The sequence below is a fragment of the Myripristis murdjan genome, chromosome 1 (genome assembly GCF_902150065.1).
Source record: "Myripristis murdjan chromosome 1, fMyrMur1.1, whole genome shotgun sequence".
NCBI lineage: Eukaryota > Metazoa > Chordata > Actinopteri > Holocentriformes > Holocentridae > Myripristis > Myripristis murdjan.
Genome location: NC_043980.1, coordinates 10,891,386 through 10,909,752, shown reverse-complemented (window position 1 = coordinate 10,909,752; position 18,367 = coordinate 10,891,386). Strand labels below are relative to the sequence as shown.

At 40.8% G+C, this 18,367-nt stretch overlaps 2 protein-coding genes across 4 annotated transcripts in view; one reads left to right on the top strand and one right to left on the bottom strand.

The window, feature by feature from the left end:
* tmod1 (tropomodulin 1) overlaps positions 1-4,901 on the top strand; it is a 37,991-nt gene extending 33,090 nt beyond the window's left edge. For 2 of the 3 annotated variants that reach the window (XM_030056833.1, XM_030056820.1), the window contains one exon: positions 1,005-4,901. In XM_030056833.1, the coding sequence (XP_029912693.1) occupies positions 1,005-1,063 (59 nt within the window). In that variant the 3' untranslated portion in view covers positions 1,064-4,901. The remainder of the gene's footprint in view (positions 1-1,004) is intronic. The other variant, XR_003928513.1, reaches the window with a different exon arrangement.
* A 2,418-nt stretch (positions 4,902-7,319) lies between these two features.
* The window catches only part of cplx2a (complexin 2a), a 30,718-nt gene continuing 19,670 nt past the window's right edge, over positions 7,320-18,367 (bottom strand). Inside the window, exons 3-4 of the mRNA XM_030064068.1 lie at positions 15,445-15,623; positions 7,320-9,125 (exon numbers count right to left, since the gene is read on the bottom strand). Coding sequence (XP_029919928.1) covers positions 8,931-9,125; positions 15,445-15,623 — 374 coding nt within the window. The 3' untranslated portion in view covers positions 7,320-8,930. The remainder of the gene's footprint in view (positions 9,126-15,444; positions 15,624-18,367) is intronic.

The following is an 18,367-nucleotide window of genomic DNA, read 5'->3' as shown; positions in this document are numbered from 1 at the left end:
ACTCTGAGGAAACAATAATCTGTAGTTTTGCAATGTGGAAGAACAGATATCAGATATAACTTAAATTAAATTTTCTAATTAATGAATGACTGGTCTTGATCAAACATTTCCCTCCAGCTGGTGAATTAGATCTCGGACTTCCCTCTCCTTCGGCTGAACTGTGACTTTGCTTCAGATACCGTCATTATATCCGTCTGTCTTGTTTTTTCTTTCATTATTCTGCACTTCTCTTCTTTAGTCTGTATCTTCTTTGCTGCAGTTCATTGTCTGTCTCTGCTTGCCAGTTCTCCTTGAGGCGAGCGCTCAGGCCGCTCACCTCCCCTCACCTGTCCTCTACTCTTTAAAGCTAAAAATACCCGTCTTTCCCCTCTGCTGTTTTTTTTCCTTTTTTTCCCGGTTCTCTGTCTTGTAAATGTCCCTCCGTTCCCCTCGAGACTGTGCCTGAGTGCGCTCGGCTCCCGCCTTGACCTCCGTCCTCTCCTCCTCTCTTCCAAGCTGAACTCTCTGCTGCGTCTTTGGTTCGTCCTTGCAGGTTTTTTCTTCCTTCAGGAGCTCTGCTTGCTGGAGCCTGTTATCTCTTACCGCCACTGGGAGGAGAAGTGGCTTGACTTTGATGTTGTCAGTCGCTGTCCTTTCACACTCCTTCTAGTTCCTTCCTGCTTCCTGCAAGCCAACTTCTGCTCTCTGCTCAAGGTTATGATGATTATGATTATATAAATGCACCAATACCACTTCCTCAATGTCAGTATCTCTATCTATCTATCTAATTTTTGATCATAATTATGATTATTATTGTTATTATTATTGCTATTAGTGATAGGAATAGCAGTAGTAGTACTTAAAGCAGCACAATTGTTTCTTTGTTAAAATTTTTGCCTTTTTTTACCATCTGTTTTTATAATTTATCTGTTTCCCTTCCATCCATTTCCCTCCTACCCCCTCTCCCTGCTCCCTCTCTTTCTTGTTTCTTCCTTCTCTCTCTCCTTCCTCTCCTCCATCCACAGTAAGAAAGAGAAGGCTTGAGGGAGGACCCATCTTCCCCAAGTGTCGGACAAACGTGTAGAAACCAGGGTTACCCTCCTTCCCTCTTCGACCCCACCGTCTACCCAAACGCCGTCTTGTCTTCCTCTTCAGCCCTACACCCTCCGGCCTCCGGCGGTCTACCCAGAAGTCCTTGCACGTCCTCTCCAACCACGTCAGGTTATATGGTTGGGACTTCATGGGAAATGTCTTGAGTTTCTTTCTACTTTCTACTCCCTAGACTCTTGTTTGGTAGCTCTTAAAGGATCCGGTGGGGATTTTTAATCACCAGTGTCCGTCTGAGGTTTGAGTGCATTCAAAAGCGATACAGTATGTTGACATGTATTAATTCTTTGTGTTTTAAATTAAGGGATGTGTGGCATAATGGGTTGTTTGTGAGACTGGGAATCACAGCATGCTGCAGTTTCTCAAACTTGGGTCCCAAGCTGCAAGAAAGTCGAAGAACCATCGCTGTAGCTTTCTTCACAACACCAACCGGACTGTGCCATTTTTACTTGCCATTTTTTTCCTCCCCCTCATCCTGCTACATCTCCACGGTTGTCTTGGTTCCACAATGTAGGGACTGGAGGGCTGGTTTTGAATGAGGGCCCGTTGGAACGGAGAGGGGCTGCTTTTGGCAATCCCTGTTTCTATTGTTGGGTTTAATGAATTCTAATTATTATCATTCTACTGTAAATGAGTCGATGCTGTCATTACCGTCATCCCCTCGGCGTTTTCGCCTCTGATTTCGCTCCAAGATGGACCCACACCAGAAGATATCTGTAACCAATTAAGCACCAAAGCCGTCAACCCATCCAAATTTTACAGATAAATTAAAGGCCTCTGAGAATAACCATGATGACGGATTTGCACCCAGTCTTGCCAGTGTGTGTGCGTTTGTGTGTGTGAGACGGCCAAACTCCTGCTCAATCTAGACAATATCTTGTTGTGACTACTATCTGCCCTTACATGCATACATAGATAAAGTGAGAGATAGATTTGTCAGTGATAGATAGAAGCTTGCCTACTGTGAGACTTGTCTGCTACTTATAGAATATATTTATTTGTGACAGACCTGGGGAAGAGTTGGTGTCAGAATCCAGTCAAACACATCATTTGCAGTAACAATAACTTCAACAAAATGTAATGAACATGTGGCTCTGAATAGGTCAAAAATGTAATAAAACCTGTTAAAGTAATAAACAGATGACAGCATGATATTATTACAGAAACCAGCAAATATTACTTTATAAGGGGTCAAGCATATTTTTTTAACTGATGTAATATTACTTAGTTGGTATATAAATCACACCACTGATCAGCTATCAGGTCATGTATTTTGTTGTTATTACACTATTTGCCATTAACTGTTACTATTACATTTTTGACCCATTGACAAGGATATTTTATGAGACTTTGGAAACTAGAGCTGTTGCATCTAAAGCTCAGAAGAGGCTCAGCTGGATGGTCAGCCGCTGCCTGGCAGTGTTTATACGACTTGACTGCAAAAACTAATTAATTTCAATGATGAAATGTGTATTCACGTGCACTGCAGATTTAATTCAAAATGAGGTGAGCTCAAAAAACGAAAGACAACTCCGGAATTAAAATGCGACTCGGCTTGTGAGAATGGACAAATTCTAGCATGATTTAAATTGTTGTGCATGTCAGATGACTAACACTGGAGAATAAAGAGTTTTATCAGAGACGTTTTGGGATATAAGCGTCTCAGCCCTCTAGCTGTGCTGCATTCAAGACAACCAGGAAGAGAGAAACTTCCCACTTGGAAATTACTACGTCCCACCTCAGCATTACGTCGCTGAGGTGGGAATGATATGGACGCCCAAAAGAAAGCTCCATTTGTTTCTTTGGAATTGCTTTTTTGCCCCCGTTGGAAAAGCAAGTAAAGATGAGGAAACGTGCATATTAACATTACAAACAACAACTTGACTTTACAGCTTCGCAAGCCTCCACCTGAATTAATTGATCTTGAAGTGTGTCATGCACAAAGATTTGTCATAATGTAACAGAACCAGGGAACCAGGAGCTAAGAGAACAGCCTCCAGTTCCTGAGAATTACGAACTGGAGGGCTGTTCAAATGCATTTCTACGATCCATAAGCAGGAAATTTTCCACTTTCTTGTTGTCTTGAACACAGCGCTAAATCGATTCAAAGCCATTCCTCAAAACCCAGTCAATGTAGGTAGTTTCGCGTATCCAGACTAGGTTTTGGGTGCGGCCGAGAAATGAGCGTAAAAAGAAAAAGTATTATGAGCTCTGCTGCATCCATGAAACCACACCATACCCTAGTTTCATTCTTCTCACATGAAGAATCACAATAAGAGCACAAAAGAGGAGAAATAACAGTAGAAATGTGTGAGTATTTGAGTGGATTTGTATTACAACTTGAACCAGGTCTGATTTGTTGATGGTGTTCGTTTGCAGCTATTTTACTGGAGCTGAAATTTGTGTTTGAACATGAGATAGTTGTACCCTGAATCTTCATGACTGGTTTCACAAAAGCGGATTAACGCTTCAATCCAGGCTTTAGAGTGCATCAAGAGTAGATATCAACAAAACTGAGAGCGGTGTTGAATGTGGAGCAATCTTGATGCCACAGGTGTCGCTCCTGTCTAATATCCTGGATTGGCTCCAACTCAGTGGAAATGTTTTTAACCATCAACGGTGACAAATGCGTCACGTCTGTGAAACCGACCTGTAACGCTGTGCCACCAAACTGCAGCTGTTCTCATGGCCTTGTGTAGGTGCATCAGGACTGTGAAGAAGGGCTGCACCAGCTGCAGTGTCTTAACATTGTGTTGGCGATAACGAGGAGCACTGCTGTACATTTCGCAGGGCGTGGTGGGAATTTGTTCTGCGCTTCCATTCTATGTTGGCAGTCTTTTTTTCTCTTCTATAACAAGCAAGTTGTAATTTACCATGCTGTGGTTGTCATAACTTCTATAACTTATAGCCAATATGGTGCTGAATAAAAACAGTCAGCCCAAATAACCACAAAAAGAAAGGTTGCTGTTGAAACTTGTTCTGCTGTAAGGATCGCTCAAAGTGAAGTGTGGCTTTATTTCTGTTTAAAATAAATGAGGAATCGATCTGTTTTGGACTCATAAAAAAATAAGCTAGTATGTGCCAAACTGATCCTGCAACCCATGGGTATTTGATGTGAACATCCACCTCTGATATGCAAGTTTAAAAAAAAAAAAAAAAAAAAAGACATTTTAAATGATTGGCAACCCATTTAACAATGTCATGATCTTTGCCTTGTCTCTGGCTCATCATTGCCTCGGATACCGCTCAACAAATGATCATGAAAGGTGTAACCATTTGTAAAGTAGTGAAAAATTGGTCCTTTATTTAGAATTTAATAAATTTGGGGATGCAAAATGGTACAGGATTTACCCATATGTAGTTAAATGTTGGTATTCAAACAGACATTGATGTAAAAACAGTAAAGAGACGTTTCAGGTTTTCAGCATCAGCCGAGCACTCTTTGCCAATGTCTGGCTCCTTTTATCTCTTTAGCTATGTTTGACCTGTAATATAATCTGTTTCTTAATCTGTTATTTGGGACCCAAGATGAGTCACATCAAGGCCACTGTTGGGTCCCCATGTGACAACAGCTGAACTTTGTTTCAGTGCTTTGGGTCAAAGAGGGACAAGATAGTAAAAGTGTCATTCACAACCCAGGCTACAGAACCGAAAAACAGTTTTTAAGATGTGGGATGTAAACATTGTGGTGTGAAAGGTACCGACTCGGGGAATGCCACTCCTGAACTGTCTGTGTATCCTGATCTGTGCTCCTCTCCTCTGTCCGGTGGTTCTGACTTAGTTTATTTGATTGCTTGACTCTGTGTTTTGTTAGATAGTTCACCCTTTTTTTGGTTGAATTTTTGTTTATGAGATAAATCAGGTTTGAAAGTATGATGTCAGTGGTGTCTTTCTTTGCTCTTCCACTTTGATTACATCTGGTTGTGTGTGTTCTCTGTATCTTCATTAAAAACCCGAATCCCTGTGTTTTCCCACATCACGTACAATACTGACACCCTGTGGCCAAATAGAAGAATTAACTCTTAAGTTAGAAAGGATCTCTCTCTCTCACACACACACACTCTCTCTCTCTCTCTCTCTCTCTCTCTGTGTGTGTGTGTGTGTGTGTGTGTGTGTATACCTCTTCCTCTACTGTATTCTTCTTCTTCTTCTTCTTCTCGGTTAGTGGGCCACAATCCAAGAGTCCATTTTGTCAAAAAAGGGGGAAAGTTACTATTTTTAAGTGCATACAGTATGCCCAGTACAGCACTTTTATTTTGAACGACCAATTCTCAGCACAGCATTTGTAAAATAAAAAAATATATAAAAATTTTATTTAAAAAAATATATATTTTTTGTAGTACAAAAGTAAGAAAAGTAGGGGAAGGGAAAAGTAAGGAAAGTAATTACATATTTTCAGACTGTATAAAAATAGCAAATATATAGATATATGAAAACAAATTTATAGAAATACTATAAAAATAATAAAATTAGATGATAAAAAATTGGACAACCTTTACTTTAGCCTATGGAAAAAAAATGAAATTTACAGTGTTAAAATAAATATATTCATTTAGTCATTTACTCTGAAATGAAGTGAATCCCAATGACCTTTCTGAGGGTTAACAGTGTGTGAAAGCTTTGTGGATTACTGCACTTTTCATTTTGCAGAATTGGCTCTTAAGTTGGACGGTGACTTAATGACTAAGAACCACTGTGGCCCCTGTTGGGATCCACTGTTGGGATCCACTGATGAGATCCACTGTTGGAAGGCTCAGGCCTGCACAATCAGTCCACTCACCTCTCCCCTGCAGCACAGATTGTTCACTGGTTGATGAAAAGACTGCAGAGGAAAGCAGCCGGACGATGAAACTCTGGTTACTGGTCAGTTTTTCTTGCCCCCTGAGCCCGTTAGTGACTTGTGGTACCAGGGCCGACTTGGAATTAAAAAATCCAGAGAGTCCTCAGTCCAACTAGTTTGATTTTTTCCTAAGCAATTCTCTGAGTGATCTTACGGTCTGTGGCACACTTAAGACCTGGGGTGTCCGATCATGTGCCATCGAGGGCCAAGAGGCTGCAGGTTTTCATTCCCACCAGGACCTCCACCAGGTGACTTCACCTCACTTTGTATCAGGAAGGAGGAACTAATCAGTGAAATCGATGGCACATGATTGGACACCCCTGCTTTAGACAGAGATTTTTATTACCTGTGCATCCTAAATAGTCAATATAGTTTGTGTTATTGTATTAAGTCGTGTTTTTTTCTTGATTCCAAACTGAATCTCTACTGCATTCCCACTTAAAAAGATAACTCATTTCCATTTTGCTGTTGACGGTAAAAAGATTATTTTTTCTTTGTGTAGTGTCTGTGAAGCTGAGGCATCAACCAAAACATCAAGTGAACTTGTATCTTTCAATCATTGGTACAACATAAAAAGAGAATGAACACCAGTGCCTTTGGAGACTCCACATTGCAAAGGTTTATGTTTCTCCATGCATGTGTTACACACCACATCACTAAAACCCAATTAATCAAAAGTTCTTAAAACCCAAGGCTTTCAAGGCGTTTTATAAAAAAGACTGTGATCAGCCATATCAAAAGCTGTAACAGGAAGTCTCATAAAACTATTCAACTCCACTGCCGTCATCTCTTAAATAAGACAGCACATTTAGTGATGTTTGAAGTGATGTTTAGTTTTAATGTCCCAACACTTTTCACAGAATAAACTAACAGAGCAGGTCGACAGCGAGTTGTCCAAAGTGCTGGCAATGGATGTCAAACTCTTCATCCTCTTTACATCTCTTTCTCTCTTTCTCCTTTTCTGTCTGTGTCTCTTTCTGGCTGCTCTTCACCTACCCATCTCATATTCCTTTTCCACCCAAAAAAAAAAAAAAGAACTGCTTCTCTTCTGCTTTGTGCACCAAATTTTGAACCGTTCTTTGCATTTCCACCACATGCAGATTGGTTCCTGAATGAAAAAGTTGCTTCTCAGCTGGAACCAAAAAACAGTCGTTCTCTAGTGGGAACCAAGTGGTCGTGTATTGTTCTACTCCCAAGACAACTTGCATTTACATCTGCAAATAAAAAAATAACATTTAAACCGATCAGTTTACACTTTAGTTCCAAGATTCTTGAATAAAACCAGTGCGAGAACCAGAACTTTTTTTTTTTGTTTTTGTTTTTTTTTTTTGCGATCTTTCTTAACTTCCTGCAGCCATTCTGACCAAAAGAAGACAAGGCATTTTTTTATGTTTGTGAACAAGTTTTAAAGTTTTTATTGAATCTCAGGCAGAAACATACATGATAATCCTTTATTGCTCATCATGGCATTCCGGTGCCACTTCACCAGCGGCTCATTCTCACGTCTAAAACCGGCGATGATTAAAACTGCATCAGGCGTCGCTTCACATCCTCTCTTTGCTCCGTAAGGAAATCGTTGATCGGTAGCCAAACTGCAGTATTCACTTAAGAGGTGGGGGGTTATTGTTCTCTCTCACACACAACAAATGATGCAAAATCTAGACCTCTTGTCCTCTTTAAAGTCAATACTGCTTCCATAATAGCTTATAAATGATTACATATTTCTTTTTTTTATTATTATTTATTTATTATTCTATAGATCCTGATGGTGACAGTAATATTGTTGAATTCCGGTTTTATGGCTGAAAGCTAAGAGTTGTAACTGGACTGCTACTCAGTCATTCTTCATCGAAAGAAAGAAAATCACAACAAACAAACAAAAACAAACAAACAAACGAACAAAAAAAAGAAACCCCTGCAAATATGAAAATTAAAATACCTGAATGCATACATAGTCATTATTTTTATTAACTGCTATTATATCAACATGATAATGAAACCACATTCAAAATTAAGAGTTATTGCCTTAATATTTTTGCGTGATATAGAAGAGGAGAAAAAGAGGATAGAGGAGGAGGAGGGGGGGGTCGTACATATTCACACAACAAATCTGACCAGACAAATGGCATGCAAGACGAAAGGAGGAGGTCGGACACACTGAACGGGGAAATAGAAAATTTTACTAACAACTACGTCACGTGAATGTTTCAGGGTTTTCGTGGCGAACGGGTGGGGATGTTTCTTGGGGGGGTTCACATGAGGTCGGACAAAGATGATGTGCAACACCATGTGCAAAAAGTTTTGACATGAATTTCAGACGTGGATGAACAGAACAGTAGCTTTAATAGCACACAATAAGTCTTCAGATTTCCTTTTTAAAATATGGCTTATCGAGATATCACATATTTCCTATTTTAGAGACAGACACACAGTTAGTATGATTATTTCGTTATTACTGATTATTACATGATTGATTGCCCGACTCGGGGCTTTCTATTTATGTGTTTATTTGTTGATTTATTTACAAATAAATTGAGTGAAAAGCGTAGTGGACGAGGAGATTGTTTTTTTGTTTTTTTTGTTTTTTCAGCGCTGCGGGAAATTTTTCGCAGCCGTCGCACAGAGGAGAGAAAAAAAAGGAGTTGATCTAAAACCTCTCGGTCCGGAGGGTCAAACCGTCTAGCCCCTCTGCTCGCTAGTTAGCTTCCTTAGCATAACCTCGCTAACATTAACATTAGCCAAGCTAACATTCACCTGGCCGTTGGGTTTGCCTCGCTTAACTTATGGCTGCGATTCACACTGCTAGCTCACGTCGGAGTCGTTTCCCCACCTGTTTGACAGAACGGACCGGATTTCTCTTTATTTTACATGCCTCAAAAAGCAAAACACAAGTCCACGTCTGTCAAACGGATGGGAAAAACCGCCTGACTTAAGCCAACGTTGTGAATGCAGTCTATGTTAGCTAAGATAGATAATGTTAGCATCAGCCAGCTAGCCAGCCAGCCTACTTCTTCAGCATGTCCTGCAGCGGGCCGGGCAGGTACTTCATCACCGTGTCCATGATGCTCTCCTCCTCCTCCTCCTCGTCACCGCAGCCGGCCGGCACCGCCTTCTTGGGTCGAGTCAAGCTGCCCTCTGACGGTTCCTCCATGGCGGCCGCTGCCTCCGCTTCCGCCACCTCGCGCTTTTTGATGCCATACTGGAGAGGAAACAGGGAGGAGGACAAGGTGACAACCATGCTGTTAAAGTTTTGTCTTTCACTTTAGGATTCTCGCCTTGGGTGCGAGAGGTTTCTGGTTCAAGTCCCGGACGAGCCCCCAAATTGTCACAGCCCAGCTCGATACGCTATGACAAAGGAGGCAAGGCGTGCAACAAATGTCGGAGTAAACAACTTGCATTTATTGATGAATATAATTAAGACAAGAAGACGTTGTGTGGTGTGGTAAAGTCAGTGCAGTCAGTGATATTACAAACCAAAGATGATGCCAAAGCTCAGATGGGGAGAGCTCCCATAATAAGCTGGGAACTTCCTGTTTTAACACCTGGGAGCTCCAGGCCCAGGTGCTTCAGGCGGCCCCGCCCACCAGGCATGTGCCAGCCAGGTGAGCAGAGGACCACCTGGCAGGGAGGGGCAGGGCTCGACCCGCCACCATGAGGGTGGAGAGGACGCAGACAGAGAGAAGGCACAGGACCCCATAATTAGTCCTACAAGACTCCATATTAATGCCAATATTTAAATCAATATTTTGTCTCTTCCCATCGAACACATTCTGACAATAAATACAACATATTTACCTTTGACAAATCATTAATGGCAAAAAAATGTCATTAAGTCATTTGCAGAGATGCTTCCTAGTGAGGTTTCAATATTTAGGAAATATGGCCACTTGCTATAGGAGCGATACAACACATAGGTTACTAGTTAGGTTCCTTGAAGTGGCTAAAATTTAAGGAAACATACCTAAACAAAACATAGGATACCCCACCTATCCATATACTCTAATAGTGAGCTTGTAATTAAAGTTTATTTGCCTAAATATAAATGGCCGAAAGCTGTTCTTGTACCATTTAGAGGTGCACAATGCAAACTTGTCAAGAGTCAAATACTCAAAAAAATGTGGAAAAAGCACTGAGGGTTGAGTTTACGTGGTGTTTATCACTGGACCAACGATGAAGACCCTTTTAGCTGACCAAAAAAAACAGACTGCACCTTTAACCCTATAAAGCCTGAACTATGAGAGAATTGACAGAAAATTCCATTTTTTTTTAAATTGAACCCTTTATTTAGTCCTATAACAAAATAAAATTAAAAAAAAAAAAAAAAAAAAAAAAAAAAAAGTTATTACACGACCTTTCTGGTGTATGATATATGATATGTACTTGAAGTGCCGATGGTATGGTCCAGGGTGAACAGGGGAAGTGTTCAAAGGTATACAACAGTATTTTGGTCAAGTATTGATTAAACTGAAAACGAAAAAACAGAATTGAAAATGTGTATCATATATGATACAAATGGCTTTATAGGGTTAAATTAATCACTTTTTAAGCCTAGTTACCACCGTCATTGCCTGAATTTATTTATTCTCCTTGGTCATACAGTTATGCAACATGCATAACACAGCTTTACAGCATCCTACCAGAAGTATCCTGACTCAACACTATAGAACTGTGAGGTAGCGAGCGACCCGAATAATGCACGGGCATTAAAATTCTCTCTCTTGTCTTTTTCATGTATTTATTTATTTATTTATTTATTTTTAAACATCACAACCAGATTTCACATGCAAAACAGGGGCTGCAGTGTCTACAGAGTCCTTCCATGTACGGTTTGTCCTGTAGGCAGTTTGTTCAAAGTGAATGGTGAGAAGGTTGGTGCTTTTCTCCTCAGATTTCCACTGCCGCAAACAGAATATCCTTCACACCTGCTATATATAATATAACCCCATTTGCCTGCGACCCTGAATGAGAATATGATCTCAGCAAAAGGGCAAGTTAATAGAATAATACAATATCATCAGACCAGAGCACAATGTGGCATGAGCTATGTGAGAAATCTTGTAGCCTAATGGTGTCGGACTGTAGGGACTTAAACCAGTTTGGTGTGTGCGTGTGCGTGTGTGTGTGTGTGTGTGTGTGTGTGTGTGTGTGATAACTGCTAATTAATCCATCCCTTTGAACCCCAGAGCCTTTTCCTGTTTTTGAGCAGCTGCTACGAACCCTCCACTTCTCTATCTCTCTCTCTCTCTCTCTCTCTCTCTCTCTCTCTTTCTCTCTCTCTCTCTCTCTCTTCCTATTTCTTGTGTTTCTGGGAAATATTTTGGGAAGTGACAAAAATAGAAAATTGTTCCTCAAGGTGTCTTGGTTGCTGCTCATCATTGTTTATACTGTGACAGCTGATGTAAAAAAAAAGAAAAAAGAAAAAAAAGCGAATGTCAGAAAAACACCAGTTTGAAAGGCACACAAATCGACATTAAAAGCTGGTTTCATCCAGCTGTGCGCTCCTTTATCTATAAAGATATATTATTGCAAATGTGTGAATGACAATGACTCAGCCCTGGCTGGTTCACGAGAGCTGATCAATACAGATCAGATGTCTGACGGGTGAATCACTCCAGTGTGAAGTGATAGGGTTTTACTGAGCAGCGTGTTAAACCGGCAGCAGAACTTGCCTCACCCCATGAAAACACTGCCTCTGATTACGACCAATGAAACACACCTGAGCCTGTACCTGAGTCTGTATGAGGACATGGACAACAAAAGCAGCTACATGGTGCTAAAACATCATAAAACTGCATGGTGTTCCTTTAAGCCACTGAATTTTATTGGCACAGTCAGTGAACAGTGACAAGAATACACTCGTTTATAAAAGAAAACAAAAACTGCAAAATAAATTTAAGAGATACTGACCAGGCAATAAGTAGAATTTCACATGAATCATTAATTGCATATCTTCATGGAAGACATTTCTTTGTAGTTTCGGCCTTGTGAAGAAAGGTGTGAGGGAAACTGACAAAACCCCTCTGGAAACGAGCACTTTGGGAGTCGTTCCCTCCTCCGGGGGAAAACTTTTGAGGAACAGAGGAAGTGAGGCTCGCGGGGAGGAGGGACCCTTTCCATCTCGCTGGCTCGCAGTATTCCCCCTCGACCCACCCCGCCCACAGCCTCCCTGTCTCCCACTGTTTCCGTGGCGAGGTGGTTACCAAGCAACCGTTATCACTGCAGCAACCCCGCATCAGCACCATCACCTCAGGTGCACGACTCGACTGAACTAAAGAGCAGTGGTGGGAGGCAGCCGGGCTTAAAGGCAACGCTAAGACGAAAACTAAGCGTGACAAAGTGAGTGAAATAAATGTTTGAAAATGGTTTGAAAAAAAAAAAATGAAACTCAATCAAAAATGTGTTCCTTAGCTCAAACAAATAAAAATGTGAAACTATCACTTTCTGTTTAAGTGTTTAACTCAAAGGCCGGTTAGGAGTGAACAAACCAGTGTTAGATGAATAAAAGCCACAGTTCCTAACGCCACATTATACAAACTACAAACATTTATAAAAACTAGACGATGACCAAGTCTATGCTAATGTGGAGAAATCTGATAATGCATTTGTAATGCAGAGGATGAAAAACAACATTTTCATCCCCTGAAAACTGAGCTTAAGTTAAGTTTAACAAACACCTATGAGTTGATTATTCACGCTTATTTCATGGTCATTTACCAACAATGTAAAGGACAGTGGAGGAAACAATAAAAAAAAATATATTTAATAATAATGCATTTGTGTGTTTTCCTTCCCGGTCGTTGATTTATCAAGTTGATAACTCAGCTGTGTATCTGCGCTTTTTAATGTTGCTATGGTTACAAGTTGGGCAGTGGATGACTTTATAACAGTGATTAAACTTGAGTTGAACTTAATGTACAGTACACAGTTTAAACCCACACCTATACCAAAACCTTGGTATAAAGAAATTTTAGGGCTGTCAGCATTTTGGTATGGATGGTCAACTTTTTGAAAACTTTGTAAAAACGCTATTAGTGTGTCCTCTGTGGCCTGTGTTGTACCACGTTGTTCCTTCATGTTTTCGTGTGCCCGTCCAGGGGCCGCGTTCAGAGGGCGCTTCTGGGAGTCACAGTTGAGTTGTACATTTACTGAGTCGTATTGCTTGTGGTTGAGATGTAGAAACGGATCTGGAGAAAGTGCCTTTCTGTGCATGTGAAGTCTATTGCACCGCTGGTGTTGGGAAGACCAGCAGTAGAACCGTATCCTCTCTTGACTGGGACCTGCTCCTCTGGGGAATTTGATGCATTGTATGACCAGATGATTTTTTTTCAATCCACGACTCGCAGGATGGTGCAGCTGATGGATGCCTGTGATGTGCCCATGCTCTCTCCCAGCTTCCTCTGACATGTCCCAGTGGCTAAAAAGCCCAAGGTGAGCACCAGCATGTGTGGTGGCAGAGGGTCAGACCGCCTGGTGTGTCCGACAGTGCTGGCTCCAAACTGCTTCAAAGCTCTTGGTAGCCTAAAACGTCCTAAGAGGTTCTCGTCCCTCTACAGATAGATCTACATCTCAGGGTACGATCTGCCACATCTTTGCAGCAGCTGTAAATATGCAACTGTGCGAGCAGGCCTACGGTACAGAGATAGGCCTACTTTGGGCCTATAAATAGTGTGGCCAATCACTGATAACTGGATGGCATGGTTCCCAAATAAAATAATGAACTGAAGTGTCAAAGGGTCCAAGCCGGATTCAAACCTGAGCTGCTGCAGTAAAAACTCTGACACGTGGCACAAGCTCCACCAGGTGAGCTACCATGGTACCGCTGACCCCGAAATACTAAAAATATTAAATCCTATAGTATTATACAACCACAGAATTTAAGAAAATGCAATGACCACTCACTTTGCACAAACATCAGCACTCAAATGTGCGTTAAGTGTGTCCTTGAGAGTCTGTTCTTCCACCTCCCTCACACAAACTGTGGATGGTGCACGGCATGAACCGTGATAAACCAGACAAAACTGGACACATAACCAAGAAATTTGATAAGATGTGGTGTCCATTTTGTGCATTTGTTCCGACGCTTCACTTTCTTTCTCACTGCTCCTATATGAAGAACAACCAGTCAGCCTTACAGCTCTGAAACCGATTAATTAGAGAAAAATTATTTAAAAAAAAAAAAAAAGATTGTTTGTTATGCCACCTTGTCTCGTTGTTGTTTGTTACAGTGAATGCACCCTTTTCTTATAGTCTATGTGTGGATTTTTATTTCTATCTAAAAAAAAAAAAATCAATTTAAAATCGTGATCTCTCATTGTCAACTCCCTTCTGTTCCTCACCGTCCTGTTTTATTCTCTCGGGAAAAGCTAAAATTAACCAGAGCCAAAGAGACAAAAATAGTGTGTGACATAATAAAGTGTATTTCCACAGCAGGTCTGTTATTTTAAAAAGAAGTCAATAAATAAATAAATTGCTGTGGAGCCAAGAAGCGAAGCCTTTTGAAGCCGTTCTGACGTCCAGGACAGCAGCCAAAATCATCATGTGAGAACTTGTCACATGAAAAAAAAAAAAAAAAAAAAAAAAAGAAAGTGAGGACTTGTCATATGGATGAGATAATATTACACTGATGATGACGGCATCAGCGTTAACGAAAACCGTTTTCCTTGTTGGTCTAAATATGACACCTGACACTGGAGTCTGTTCATCCATGTTTATTCATATCCTGTTGTGTTCACGTGTTCGTTTGATTATTGCTGATAACATCCTTTCTTGATGAAGTCACAGTTGATTTTCCATAATTAAGTCATTTATTCATTCATGCCTTTTCCCTTTTGCCCTCAGTCTCCATCTGTCTGTCCGGTCTTTCCTCCTTACGCCTCTTAGCTTCTTAATTAGTTATTAACTATCCAGCTGAATCAAGCATGTACTTGAAAAATATTCAAAACCACCTTATCTCTTTTTTTTCTTGTGGTACAAAATTTGTTCAAAATACATTTATTTGGAATTTTCTGGTCTAAAATTCAAACACTCCTGGTCTTGAACTACTACTCCAGGGAACACAGAGCTTTTTCTAAAACAGATTTTAGACCAAAATCCCAAATAAATATTTCTGAACTACTGTTGCAGCACAAAAAAGAGAAGAACTAGACTGCAGTTAATTTGTTACAGTAGCTGTTTGATAGTTTGATAGCACTGATAGATCATTCTTATTCTTATTCTTATTCTTATTATAGGCGAAGGCAAATCTACCTGAACACGCTTAATTTACCTTTTCGTCAGCAGGAATAGTTTACTCACTTTTTTAGGTTAGTTTTAGGTTAGTAGCAGAATGGCCATAGGGTCTTTTAATGGAGGAAGGATAAATGATTTTTGTTTATACTGACAGGAGGTCATAGTTTACCCACATTTTTCTTTGCCTATAAATCACACCTTGTTCCTGATGACTTGGTCCCCTGCAGTTAGTTAGTGAGTGAGTGAGTTAGTTAGTCAGTCAGTTAGTGAGACGTATTTCCCATCGTTACCTTATCCCTGATGCCTTGCCTCATCGTTTCCCTCTCAGCCTCCATCTTGGCATATTTAGCCTTCCTCTCCTCCTCCTGCTGCCTCAGCGCCTCCTGTCGCTCCTCTTCTTTCTTGGCTGCATCCGGGTCCTCCTCCTTCTCCTCCCCGCCCAGCATCTTTCCCACATCAGGAGGACCTCCTGAGGGTGAGAGAGAGAGAGAGAGAGAGAGAGAGAGAGAGATGTAAGGCAACCTGACAGCTCCAACGGGCTTCTAGTTCTCCTCGGATGTCTGCAGGAGCAAAAGTGACTGAAGACAGACAGCAGAAAGACACGACAAGCAGCCAAATGAGCCCTCGGGACTGAAGGGAGAGAGCGACAGCTGGACAGACAGACCTCAGGTGTGGCCTTAAGGCTGTCGGAGAGAGAAAGACAGATGTAGCTACAAGTGCAGCCATGAGCTATTGCACATGTTATGATCAATTCCTTGCACAGTAGAGTTCAACCAAAACGAGCTTATGAAAGCCAAACCAGCGGACAAAAATTTCTGCCAACATTAAATGACTCTATTAGGGCAGGTATTCAGAGTTTATTCTTGTGAAGGCACACAATGACATCTCTTTCACTCTGCTGGTCCCACTGGAGGCTTGTCACCGTCGCACAGCTGAGCTCTGTTCAAACCCAAAAAACTTTACTTTAACTTCTAGTGGAGATCCCAAGGTTTCCAAAAATGCTGAATTACAGAGAAATGCATGCAAAATGATGCACAAGACATCTAGATATTTTCTATTTCTATTCTATCTTTGGTGCAGCCAGGAAACAATGGCATTTTGCAATTGAAATATTCACCCAATATCACTGTGCCATAGCTTCAACAAAGGGTTGCAACCAGCAGATAGAGAATTTGTGACACTGTCGTACAATATGGAAAAAACTATGAAGAAACTTAATTTAAGGGAAAACAGAGTTCAAGGAAGTAGGACTGACGTGGGACACTGAAACTCTCCATTGAATCTATGAAAGGCCTTTAAATTGCCTTTAAAGGAATATATTTATTAAAATGATATTGTATAATTGCACGTATACACACCTCTAGTGTGTGTATGAGCCCCTTGTTGGCTCAGTAATGTGAGGGAGAGTAGCAGTGGTAGGCAGTACCACATTATTGTACATCCTGTACGCTGTAATCCTTCACACATTGTCTCTCTCATGCTCTTATCACTTTCTCATAAGAGTGTGAGTACGCAGCTTGCAGCAAAGGTCCCAGAGCAGGGTCAAACCCAGGAAGTCGTTGTTATATGTTATGTATCTTCGAGTTCTGAGACACACAGACACCATAATGCATAAATATAATGCATATTTAATCTAACTGAATATGTTGTCAGATATCATTTAGGTCTCTTAGGATGAGACAAGAGGAAAGAAAGAAAGAAAGAGAGTGAGAAATCCAGGGAAATGAAAGAAGTCAGACTCAGTGTATGTGAATAATCATGTTGTTTATTTTACCACAAAGTAAATAAGTCTTATAAGGCATAAGGCTTATACACAAGCCTTATGACTGCCCATGGCTGGGTTACACATCACACAAAAATACCCCAAAATAACACCCATGAGTTTGTTTGCCTGACGATGCCATGGCTGCTGAACATTCGGAAAAGTAAGAATGAGAGGAAAGAAAGAAACCCGTCACAAAGCATCAACAGGAAAGAGAACAAGGGGAGAGAGGGAACAAAAAAGGGGAGGCATCTGTCAGAAACCATTGAGTCCAATTAGCTTAGCTGTGGCTGCTCCAGGAAAATTAAAGGAGGAAGGAGAGAGAGAGAGAGGAAAAGAGAGAGATGAAGAACTGGAAAGAGAGAGAGGGAAGCTAGAAGAGAGAGATGGAGCTGGAGAGAGGTGGGGTTGCCATCTACCTGTTTTTATGCAAATTTTGAATTTATGCATCAGAAAAACCTTCATGGAAACACTGGATTTCTGCAAAAACTCGCACTACAAATCTCGCAAAAAAAAAAAATTGCACGTTTGGCTGAGGTGGATGAGTTACATTAAATTATCGACAATGAAAAAATTCAATAAAGGCCAATGGAAACAATTTGTTCAACATAGCACAAACAAAACACAAATATTCTTAGAAAGCGGCTCATCAAATCTTCTGGACTGTTTTGGTAACTCGACTTTGCAAACATAATAACCTGCACTCACCCACTTTGGCAAAATAATTTTCTTTAGCGTAGTTGATGGAAATGCGCATTAATTTACACTTTCTTTTGCCGAATTTTTGAAAATGCACATAAAATGCGCACAAAATATGATGACTTTTACCGCAGGGCGAGGATGGAAAGAGAGAGGGAGAGAGAGACGGGGAGGGAAAACTGGAGGAAAGAGTGATGAAGTGGAAACGGGAAAGGAGCAGGAGAAAGAAAGAAAGAAAGAAAGAAAGAAAGAAAGAAAGAAAAAGGTTATTTGAGTCTGCAGTTGCATTTGCCTCTTGCCAGTATTTTGACTACAATGAACCGCAGCAAAATGCAAAGTAATGAAGAGAGACAGGAGAGAGGAAGGAGGAGAAGACGATGATAATGGAAGTTGAATGACCAAAAATAATTAGGAATAATCTGAAAAAAAAAAAAAACTGTAGGAAAAAAAAACACAAACAAGAAGATGAAGAGACACAGGTTTTTGGCTAATTTCCATGATTACACATCCTCAGTTCTGTAAGTATTTTATGTTATTGTAGCCATTTGTGACTCTGCAGTGTTGCACCATTTAAAATCAATATTTCCACTGCTTGAATTGCCTCTTGCAGTTTTCCCATCGAGCACGGCTGAATATTAATGTAAACTACTGTACTGTAGCTGGTGTCTAGTGGCACTTTCCTGGGATAAATACTCTAGTCCGCAGGAAAACTGGGTAATTTGCATGTGCGGAGATAACCGCCATGGCTGAAC